The sequence below is a fragment of the Branchiostoma floridae genome, chromosome 6, assembly GCF_000003815.2.
Source record: "Branchiostoma floridae strain S238N-H82 chromosome 6, Bfl_VNyyK, whole genome shotgun sequence".
Lineage (NCBI taxonomy): Eukaryota > Metazoa > Chordata > Leptocardii > Amphioxiformes > Branchiostomatidae > Branchiostoma > Branchiostoma floridae.
The window spans coordinates 15,824,751-15,835,194 of NC_049984.1; the positions used below are offsets into that span (position 1 = coordinate 15,824,751).

Consider the following 10,444-nt stretch of genomic DNA (forward strand, 5'->3'; position numbering starts at 1 on the left):
AACAGCTGGCACGACCTGAGAAGGAAGACCCATACCAGAGACGTGTACAGTGGAGGACTATCATCGGCGGCCCGGGTGCAAAGGGCCTAAGTACAGTGGAAAACGAACACACATTTTATTTCCAACTATTCATTTGACCACCATGAATGAAGTACATTGCCTAAAGACGTCACCACAGCCTGCCCCAACTTTCCCTTCTTCACGGACTTACAGAAAGCCACTTTTCTCTAAAAAAAACGAGATATCAAACCCAACTCGTCTAGACATATAGCCAACACTAATTTCTTTTGTAGTTTGTTATGATAACGCCAATCAGCTGACCACTGTCTCATGCGTGTCTCCTATGTTTCTACCATGTTCTTACAATTAGTCTTCAAGTATTTTTATAGCTAAAGTTGTGCGAGTAATTCTCAGAGTTCTCGATTTGCCAGATGTATAGACAAGGTTTTATTTCCCATGTGATCCAACAATCATTAGTGCCAGACAGTTAAAAACTAGTTCGGCAGCCTGACTCAACCCACCGGGACTATCGGCTAAGTAGCAAGGCGTGGAAGGTATTAGAGCTGATAGGTATTAACAACTGGGCCGATGGTTATATTGCCACTCCTCTCACGCATACCATCAGGCCTTCACCCTGTTATTGGTCGTTAAAAAAACTTATATATGAAGACAGGTCAGCCTGGATCATGCTTTTAAGATTGTTTTCTTGTCTCCAATTTCACATCACTTTCATATGAGTTATAGCGACAATGATACATAGAATGTAATAGGGGGTAGCAGACTATATAATATAAATAAACTTTCATTCATTTCAGCTTTCAAACTGTCACTCTCTCTCTGTCTCGCTCACTTGCTCCATCACTTATCCATTCATTCATTCACTCACTCACACTCTCTCTCCCTTTCTCGCGCGCTAACACATTCGATTACTCACCGTCGCTCGCTCACTTCCTCGCTCACTCACTCACTCACCCATTTATCAATTCACACTCTCATTCATTCACTCAATCACTCACTCACTCACCCATTTATTAATCCACACTCTCATTCATTCACTCGATCACTCACTCACTCACTCACTCACTCACCCATTTATTAATTCACACTCTCATTCATTCACTCAATCACTTACTAACTCACCCATTTATTAATTCACACTCTCATTCATTCACTCAATCACTCAATCACTCACTCACTTACTCACTTACTCACTCACTCACTCACCCATTTATTAATTCACACTCTCATTCATTCACTCAATCACTTACTAACTCACCCATTTATTAATTCACACTCTCATTCATTTGTTCACTCACTCACTCACTCACTCACTCACTCACTCACTCACTCACTCACTCACTCACTCACTCACTCACTCACTCACTCACTTGTAACCCCTCTCTCAATCCCCTTCTGTGCCTGTTAGTGCTTGAGGCTTCAGCAGTCCCACGTGTGACATTTGAGTGACGTGTTTTTCTGACCCCCGGGGCACATCAGTTAGGTAAACGTGAGTGTGTACCAGTGTCTCTGCAAAGAACCCGAGACATTCCAAGTCTCCTGCCAACTTTTGGAGAAAGTGACGAGACAAGAGGCGAACCATGTCTCTGTTAGCGAACGACGTGAGTTGAACGCATAAACTTTATCATAGATTCATACAGTACGGCTGAGAATCATTGGTGTGTAAAACGAGTAGCTATAAGCCCAGTGAGAGTTTCAACTGCATTTTATAAATAGAAACCTTGTCTAGACGATCATAATCGCACATGCATTCAACGTCTTTGTGTGCGTTAGAAACAATTAACCATCATTCATACAGCTGCTGGCGTCTTTTCACGGCTTTCAACTGGTCAGATTTAAGATTGTAACAAAAAAAGCCTCCAGGCATGATTAAGAGAAAGCTAAGATCGACTTGTTGTTGTATTGTGTGAGTCTACCGTTGTTAAGCGATCGGCTGTGTGGCGTTTAATGTCCCCACAGCTCTCTTAGTGTTGCAGAGTTGTTATAGTATGAGCTATGCCCGCAAACAGAGTAGCCAAACGTGGGTGCAAATGCATAGAAGGTTGGCAAAGCAAATAGGTGACGATTTTTGTGGTGAAAACTTTCTAACTCAGTGCAGAACAAACAGGTATAAACAAGTTGACCTTGACCCTCTGAAACATTTTGATTCGTTGTAGCGTATATAAGAAGGCCACAAAACAAAGAATACACACAAAAAGGATACTTTAAAAGGCACGGTGGTAGGCAAAAATGTAATTTAATAATCCCGTACCTAAGCTGTTTCAGGTTTTAAAAAAGGTAACAGGTAAAGGTAGATATAGTTCCATAGCCTTTTTGAGGCTGTAGGGGTAGTGGGTTCTTATCTAATGTGTCTCGGATACGGTATTGGAAAATGGAAAACAACCCTCCCCTTCCATCGTCTTTTACATCCCCAAATTACCGATCTTGTGCCCGTGAGAACGGAACTTTACACGGCTTTCCTCGCTTCAACCAGGTGTAAAAATGAGTACATAAAAAAAGTTAGGTACCCATTTTTACACCTGGCTGAAGTGAGGAAATTCGTGTAAAGTTCCGTTCTCAAGGGCACAGGATCAGTAGCATGATAGGAGTTTGTAATGTAGAAACTGTATCCGCAGAGAATAGTGCAGGTATATATATATAGGTTGTCTAATTGATTTCATTACAATGTGTATTTATCCAGGGAACACATGTCGCCAATTGGGCGGCTTTCAATTAACCCTGTGGGTAAAGATAAACAAGACAAACTAGTATATGATTGAATAACAAAACATGGACATAAAGTGCCAACTAATTTAGGTTGTATTCTAAGCAAATAAAGATAAGACTGCAAAATAATGAAGTGAATGGAAAAAAAAAATTAAATAGATATAAACAAATTCCGTAAACAATGGGCTTCACACATTCTATGTCTGATGTCTAATATCAATGTGAAATAAATGCTGAAACAATATTGTAATATGAAATATGATCCAGATTTAAACATGTACAATATGGTTTTCATTCATATGGAAAGTATTGGAAGTGGGTTTGACCAGCATTATGTATCGAGTGATATCAATAGAAGGAATGCAGAGCTGTATACTCGTATGATTGTACGAAAGATGATTTTTTTCACATTCAAAATGTTACGATAGTTGCACTTAAGTAGTTGCACTTAAAAAGGTATGATTAATTTTTTTATTGATTGCAGACAACTTGGCAGAGACATGAAAAAAAGCAATCCGTCTTTCAAGAAAATGGGTATTACAGAAGTTGTTTTGGCACACTGAAAAGGTGTCTGTATACATTAGTCATACTATTTGTCATGCCCTAGCTGCTTCGTATTTCTGATGCATTGAAGAGTCATGGAGACACACTGTGGTACTACTGTTAGGCAGAATCGATCCATCATTTGCAAAAAAATATGCAAGTCGCCAATAATATAGGATTTAAGAATGATGAGCCAATTTTCCAGTCTCCAAGCTTCTAAGGTGACGGGGAGTGGGAGGGGGGCAACGTTTGTTGTTGCCTAACAAAGATGACCTTTCAATGATTATTGTATCAAGCTTTAGTGTCATTCCTAGTTGACTGCATTGGTCAGGCATAAGTAATCTGAACGGTATAACATGACTATGCTATACGTGGTCAAATTGCGAGCCAAGTTTCTACTTGGACTTAGTTGTGGTAGTTGCAAACTGGTAAGGCTTGCCCCCCTCCCCCGTCCAATAGGACATGCCCTTATAAGTGAGTCGAGCCCTGCCGTATTTCAAATGAGGTTTATATCACCCTCTACTTTCAACTCCCCCCGTTATACTTTATTACTTCCTGTAGAACAGGATTCGAACCATTAACTCTGCGATGATCCCGATAGACCTATTTACAACAACAACGCAACCATTATTGAACTAGTTTAACTGTGTATCAAACACAAAATCTTCAATCTTTGTCGATCAAGAAAATGACTGGTGTTGTTTATTGGAAAATTTGGGTGAGTCCAATTTCTGTGTTGGATATTACAGTTCCGAACTAGTTAAATAATGACTTCTAACAAGAAGAGCGATGAACTATCAAGTTAACAACACAACCGGAACACTCGAGATGAATCACTAAGAAACTCTAAATGGTCAATCATGTTTGCCTGTCTACTCACGAGGTGCCTGGGGCGAACACATGTGTGTTGAGAAGGATAATTGATCTTTTAGTTCAGACAAGTCAGACGGAAACGTAACGAGTTGGCACCACCTGAAACCTCCCGTGGGCAAAATCTCGGAACGAGTTTGATCAAGTTTGGAAGACGCAGTGTGGGATTGACAAATGGTGCTATCTAATGAGGAAACTTTGTACTACAGCAGTCAAAGAAACGTTCCAACTCAGCTTGTTATGCCGGTTTTCTGGATAAGGGTTCAAGGCTGCTGTCAATCGATCGGTAAAATCCAACTTGAAGTGTGAAGGGAATGCGTCCCTAAAGAGGAAATTCTGGTCTATTAGCGTGTAGATGTGGCAAAGTTGGCACCGAATGTCTACCTCCGTAATGGTGAATCGTTGACGCAGTGGAGCAATTTCCGTCACAGAGTGGTGTCATCAGAGTGCTATAGAGCATTCCTGTCTTAACTCTTCACTCCTGCAGTAGACGCGCGTATATGACCTTTACAAGCTGTTTAAGTGGCAATACGAAGGAAAGCTACCATCGTTATGTACCGTACAGGAGTTGTGAGGGTCGGCCCCTTTGCATATATCTATTGAGAGGTGCAACACACAAGAGAAACCCACGAACAGTTAATGAGGATTTGTTTCACATTCGTGGACTTAGATGCTGACAAACGGAATAGAGTTAAACAAAACACAGGTCCGTACGAAAACCTCCGAGGCAGAGTAAATAGAAATTGAAACTGAAGTGGTACGTTCACTGTCAAGGTCATTGGGCATAGTCAAAACTTATTATTTCTAAAGCTAACCGTTCAGAGTAGTGCTATGGAGCATTCCTGTTTTGGCTCTTGAATAACCCCTGCAGTAGAAGCTTGCGGTTGACCTTTTCGAGCTGTGTAAGTGGCAATGCGAAGGGAAGGTTCCATCGTTATGTACCGTCAGGAGTTGTGAGGGTCGGCCCCTTTGCATATATCTATTGACAGGTGCAACACACAAGAGAATCCAACGAACAGTTAATGAGGATTTGTGTCACATTCGTGGACTTAGATGCTGACAAAAGGAATAGAGTTCTACAATACACAAGTCCGTACGAAAACCTCCGAGGCACAGTATAGAAAAGTAAAGTCAGGAGTTGTGAGGGTCGGTCCTTTGCATACATCTATTGAGACGTGCAACACACAGGAGAATCCCACAAACAGTTAATGATGATTTGTGGCGCATTCCGAACGATACAGAGTCAAACATACCATCGGTCTGTACGAAAACTTCAAAGGCACAGTAAAGTAAAGCAAAAACTGAAGTGGCATGTGCACTGTCATGGCCATCGGAATTAGCCAAAACTAATTATTCATAAGGGTAACCGTCCAGAGTGCCATGGAGCATTCCTGCTTTGACCCTTAGGTAACCCCTGTATTATAGACGCTTGCCTTTCCAAGATGTGTAAGTGGCAATGCGAAGGGAAGTTTCCATCGTTCTGTACCGTCATGGGTTGTCAGGGTCGGTCCCTTAGCACATATCTATTGAGAGGTGCAGCACACAGGAGAATCCCGCGAACAGTTAATGATGATTTGTGTCACATTCGTGGACTTAGATGCTGAAGAACGGAATAGAGTGAAACAAAACACAGGTCCGTACGAAAACATCCGAGGCATAGTAAAGAAAAGTAAAAAACTGAAGTGGTACGTTCACTGTCAAGGTCATCGGGATTAGTCAAAACTTGTTATTTATTCGGGTAACCGTTCAGAGTGCTATGGAGGATTCTTGCTTTGACTCTTAGATAAACCATGTAGTAGACGCTTGCGGTTTGCCTTTCGAGCTGTTTAAATGGCGCTCTCTCTGCAACCTTAAATTTGACATATATACATACACCAAACCATGACACTGCCTCCACCAAGCGCTACGCGCTGTTACGCTCTATCCGTGCGTCAGCGTGACATTCTCCATGCCACCCCCGTACCTTGATTCGGTCATCCAACTGCCGAAAGGGCACATATACTCTACTCAAATGTAAAAGATAATCTTGGATGTTCTGTATACCAAAGATTACGTGAAAAAAGGATAGATTGAATCATTGACACCCGCATCCATACCAGCAGGATGATACAGAGTTGAACACAAGAAGGAAAATTTGGCACTTTTTTTCGCGACCCACTCACGTAAGCAGCCCTGGTGCTCGTTCCACGAATTTCTAATCATAAGGAGTTTGACACCATATAAAAGGAAATCACACACGCTCTCTATTGATATATAATATGATGAAATTGATGCAGAAACAACCGAAATATGATCAGCCAAAGTTGATATTCTTGATATACTCTTTTTGGGCCGAGTTTAGATAGATATTGATGAGTCTATATGGATTCTACTGTCAGAAACTTGTCACATATAACCGGTCATGGCCTCTTAACCTCATATTGAAGATTTTCCGCTGTCTTGCAACACCAAAAATAGCTTACCTCGAATTTTCAGTCGCACTTCCGTCGACATTTTTGATGTTGTAAGACAGTGGAAAATTTTCAATATGTACTACATCAGCACAGATGAGCTTTCATGCCTCTTAACCTCCTTCAGACCATGGTTAGGAGTGATTCGAGGTCGTCTGAGGTTGGGATTTAGTCGGCGAGCTCGAGGTTGCGTCCTAACAGTCTTTGAAAGTACTCTTAGAAAGCTGACTATGAATTTGTCAATAGGAAGTCTGGAAATTAGCATTCTACTTGCATGCAATCAGAGGAGCAAACGGAAGCTAGAATAGAATGGATGAAGTAACGTTAGATATCTCACTGAAGCCGCGACACATTGGCGGCGTCGCTGACAGAGCTCTCAGAGAATTCCATCGATTAAAAGCGAATCGTTTAGTGTTTTGTATATTTTGCTGTCTGTTTTTAGTAATACCTGTATACGTTTTGCGTGACATTTTCTCTTTAGAACACAGCGACCCGCGAACGCATCGGGGTCCAGTGAGATACTTGCTTTAGGCTTAGGTCCCAATCACACCGATGTCCGTCAGGGATGCAATCCCGACCGGGCTCCGTAGCCAGAAATTTGCCCCAGTGGACAGCCGGATACACCGGGGACGTCCCTCAGTGTTTCTTATCGGAAATTCTCGGCGTTGTATATGACACACCAGTATATGTTATCCCTCCATGTGCAATAGTACTTGACTGTACAAACACTAGTCTTAGTGGTTGACAAATGTACCATTGTTGTTGTTGTTTTTAATTTAAAAAAAAAAGATAGCTCAGAAAAAAAAAAGTCTCGGCGTTGATTTGTTACCGGGTCCGACTTAAAGTCAACCCAGGCGCCGGCAGGGTCCCAAAATACCCCGCGAGTTGTGAGGTGTCCCACGGGCCGGGGCCACGTACGGGTCACCCTCGAAAGTGCACGAACAAGAAACAAACCGTTAACTGTCCGGCAGGGCCCCTGTTTCAAATCGGAACCTTATCCCTGATGTTGTTATGCCTATACACAGCACAAAAACAACTTTTTAAGCAAAGTTTCAGAGATACGTATAAAGCCCTTAAAGGCGGAGAAATATTTCAGCAGATTTTAAAATCTATCAAAGGCATCGGAAACATACATTTGGCATTTACGGAAGATTTCAGCGTTTGTAAATCTAACTTAATCTGTTGTGTTTCTTTACGTGAATTTTACATGTATTTTAGTATGCCGAAACGACAACTTAAATGTCTCAAAAATATTTTCTGTCAAAACGGACAAATACCGTTTCTCTAGATCTGTTACAAAATACATGTTAACCGGCTAAGTCAAATGTAATAAGCCTATTTGTCTGGTGTTAGATAAAACATTGCGTCATCTGTTTTGTAACAGTGGCAAGATTTACAGTCAAAACTGAAAATTATTGCGCTTTCTGGTACAAAACGTTATGTTTATACCTCAGCAAATACAAATACAATACAATACAAAGTCAAATACAATAATCTTCTGTGTTTTTTAGCTATTCCGAAAACATTTGACGTATTCAAACTTTCTGTGCGCAAGGTTTAATTCGAACAGGGGAGAACCTCTCACGGTTAGCTTATATGCGCTATTTTACGTTATATGAAATGTTGCGTATACCATGGTCAATATTGACCGAAGGATGCCATAAATATAATTTATTTCGAACCGTCATTTACGCAAAGATGGGAAGACCTCCCCCGTTAATATATTTGCCAAGACGTATATGAAATGTTGCGTATTTCATTTGAACATACGACATGTTTATTCTTTGAATCCGCGCAGTTTAAGCGAACTAGGGGAGACCTCCCCCGCTCAGCGTATATGTTGCCAAAACGTATATGAAATGTTGCGTATTTGTTTTGAATATACGACATGTTTAATCTTTGAATCCGCGCAGTTTAAGCGAACTTCGGGAGACCACCCCCGTTTAGCTTAAATGTTGTCAAGACGTATATGAAATGTTGTGTATTTCTAAAACATACAACAAGTTTAATCTTTGAATCCGCGCAGTTTAAGCGAACTAGGGGAGACCTCCCCCGTTTAGCTTAAATGTTGTCAAGACGTATATGAAATGTTGCGTATTTCTGTAAAACATACAACAAGTTTAATCTTTGAATCCGCGCAGTTTAAGCGAACTAGGGGAGACCTCCCCCGTTTAGCGTATATGCTGCCAAAATGTATATGAAATGTTGCGTATTTCTGTTGAACATACGACATGTTTAATCTTTGAATCCGCGCAGTTTAAGCGAACTAGGGGAGACCTCCCCCGTTTAGCTTATATCACGGTTGCCAAAACGTATATGAAATGTTGCGTATTTCTGTTGAACATACGACATGTTTAATCTTTGAATCCGTGCAGTTTAAGCGAACTAGGGGAGACCTCCCCCGTTTAGCTTATAAGCTGCCAAAACGTATATGAAATGTTGCGTATTTCTGTAAAACATACAACAAGTTTAATCTTTGAATCCTCGCAGTTTAAGCGAACTTCGGGAGACCACCCCCGTTTAGCTTAAATGTTGTCAAGACGTATATGAAATGTTGTCTATTTCTAAAACATACAACAAGTTTAATCTTTGAATCCGCGCAGTTTAAGCGAACTAGGGGAGACCTCCCCCGTTTAGCTTAAATGTTGTCAAGACGTATATGAAATGTTGCGTATTTCTGTAAAACATACAACAAGTTTAATCTTTGAATCCGCGCAGTTTAAGCGAACTAGGGGAGACCTCCCCCGTTTACCTTATATGTTGCCAAGACGTATATGAAATGTTGCGTATTTCTGTTGAACATACGACATGTTTAATCTTTGAATCCGTGCAGTTTAAGCGAACTAGGGGAGACCTCCCCCGTTTAGCTTATAAGCTGCCAAAACGTATATGAAATGTTGCGTATTTCTGTAAAACATACAACAAGTTTAATCTTTGAATCCTCGCAGTTTAAGCGAACTTCGGGAGACCACCCCCGTTTAGCTTAAATGTTGTCAAGACGTATATGAAATGTTGTCTATTTCTAAAACATACAACAAGTTTAATCTTTGAATCCGCGCAGTTTAAGCGAACTAGGGGAGACCTCCCCCGTTTAGCTTATATCACGGTTGCCAAAACGTATATGAAATGTTGCGTATTTCTGTTGAACATACGACATGTTTAATCTTTGAATCGCGCAGTTTAAGCGAACTAGGGGAGACCTCCCCCGTTTACCTTATATGTTGCCAAGACGTATATGAAATGTTGCGTATTTCTGTTGAACATACGACATGTTTAATCTTTGAATCTGCGTAGCTTAAGCAAACTTGGGGGCACTACCCCCGTTTTATCTATTAGCTAATACCGTCTCAAAGCTTTTATGAAACGTTGCCTTTTTCTGCTGAACATACGGCATGTTTGAAGCGCAGTTTCTGCGAACAGGAGGAGACCCTTTCCTTTTTATTTTATACCGCATATATGTTCTGAAATTCCAGGGTCTACATCAGGGTGAGGCCGCCTGTTTTCTTTGTGGCAAGTTGACACTCGAGCTAAGAGACGGTAGAAATCCCGACTACTGCTATGAATATCTCCGCGACTCAACCTCTGCTTGAAGAATAAGGATGTAGTAGGTATATAGCGTTTTGTGCAGAGAGTTGTGTTTTCTCTATAAAACGGCAAGCAGTTCTTACTACAGGTAAATGTACGAAATATGTTTATTTCTTTATCTACAATCAAGCGTCGAGAAAGAACAGTTTGTGCACACAGCACCCCCACCTAACTCCTTCTGCTTTTCCCCCTACCCGTTCACCTTTTCCCCCGGACTTCTCCTTAACCCCCGCTGTACTTCATCTGTGCCCCCGTCATTCCTCTTTACCCCC

At 41.2% G+C, this 10,444-nt stretch overlaps 1 protein-coding gene across 1 annotated transcript in view; it reads left to right on the plus strand.

Annotated features, from left to right (window-relative positions):
- The first annotated feature begins 1,493 nt into the window (after window positions 1–1,493).
- LOC118417116 overlaps window positions 1,494–10,444 on the plus strand; it is a 15,697-nt gene continuing 6,746 nt past the window's right edge. The window contains exon 1 of the mRNA XM_035822516.1: window positions 1,494–1,619. Coding sequence (XP_035678409.1) covers window positions 1,599–1,619 — 21 coding nt within the window. The 5' untranslated portion in view covers window positions 1,494–1,598. The remainder of the gene's footprint in view (window positions 1,620–10,444) is intronic.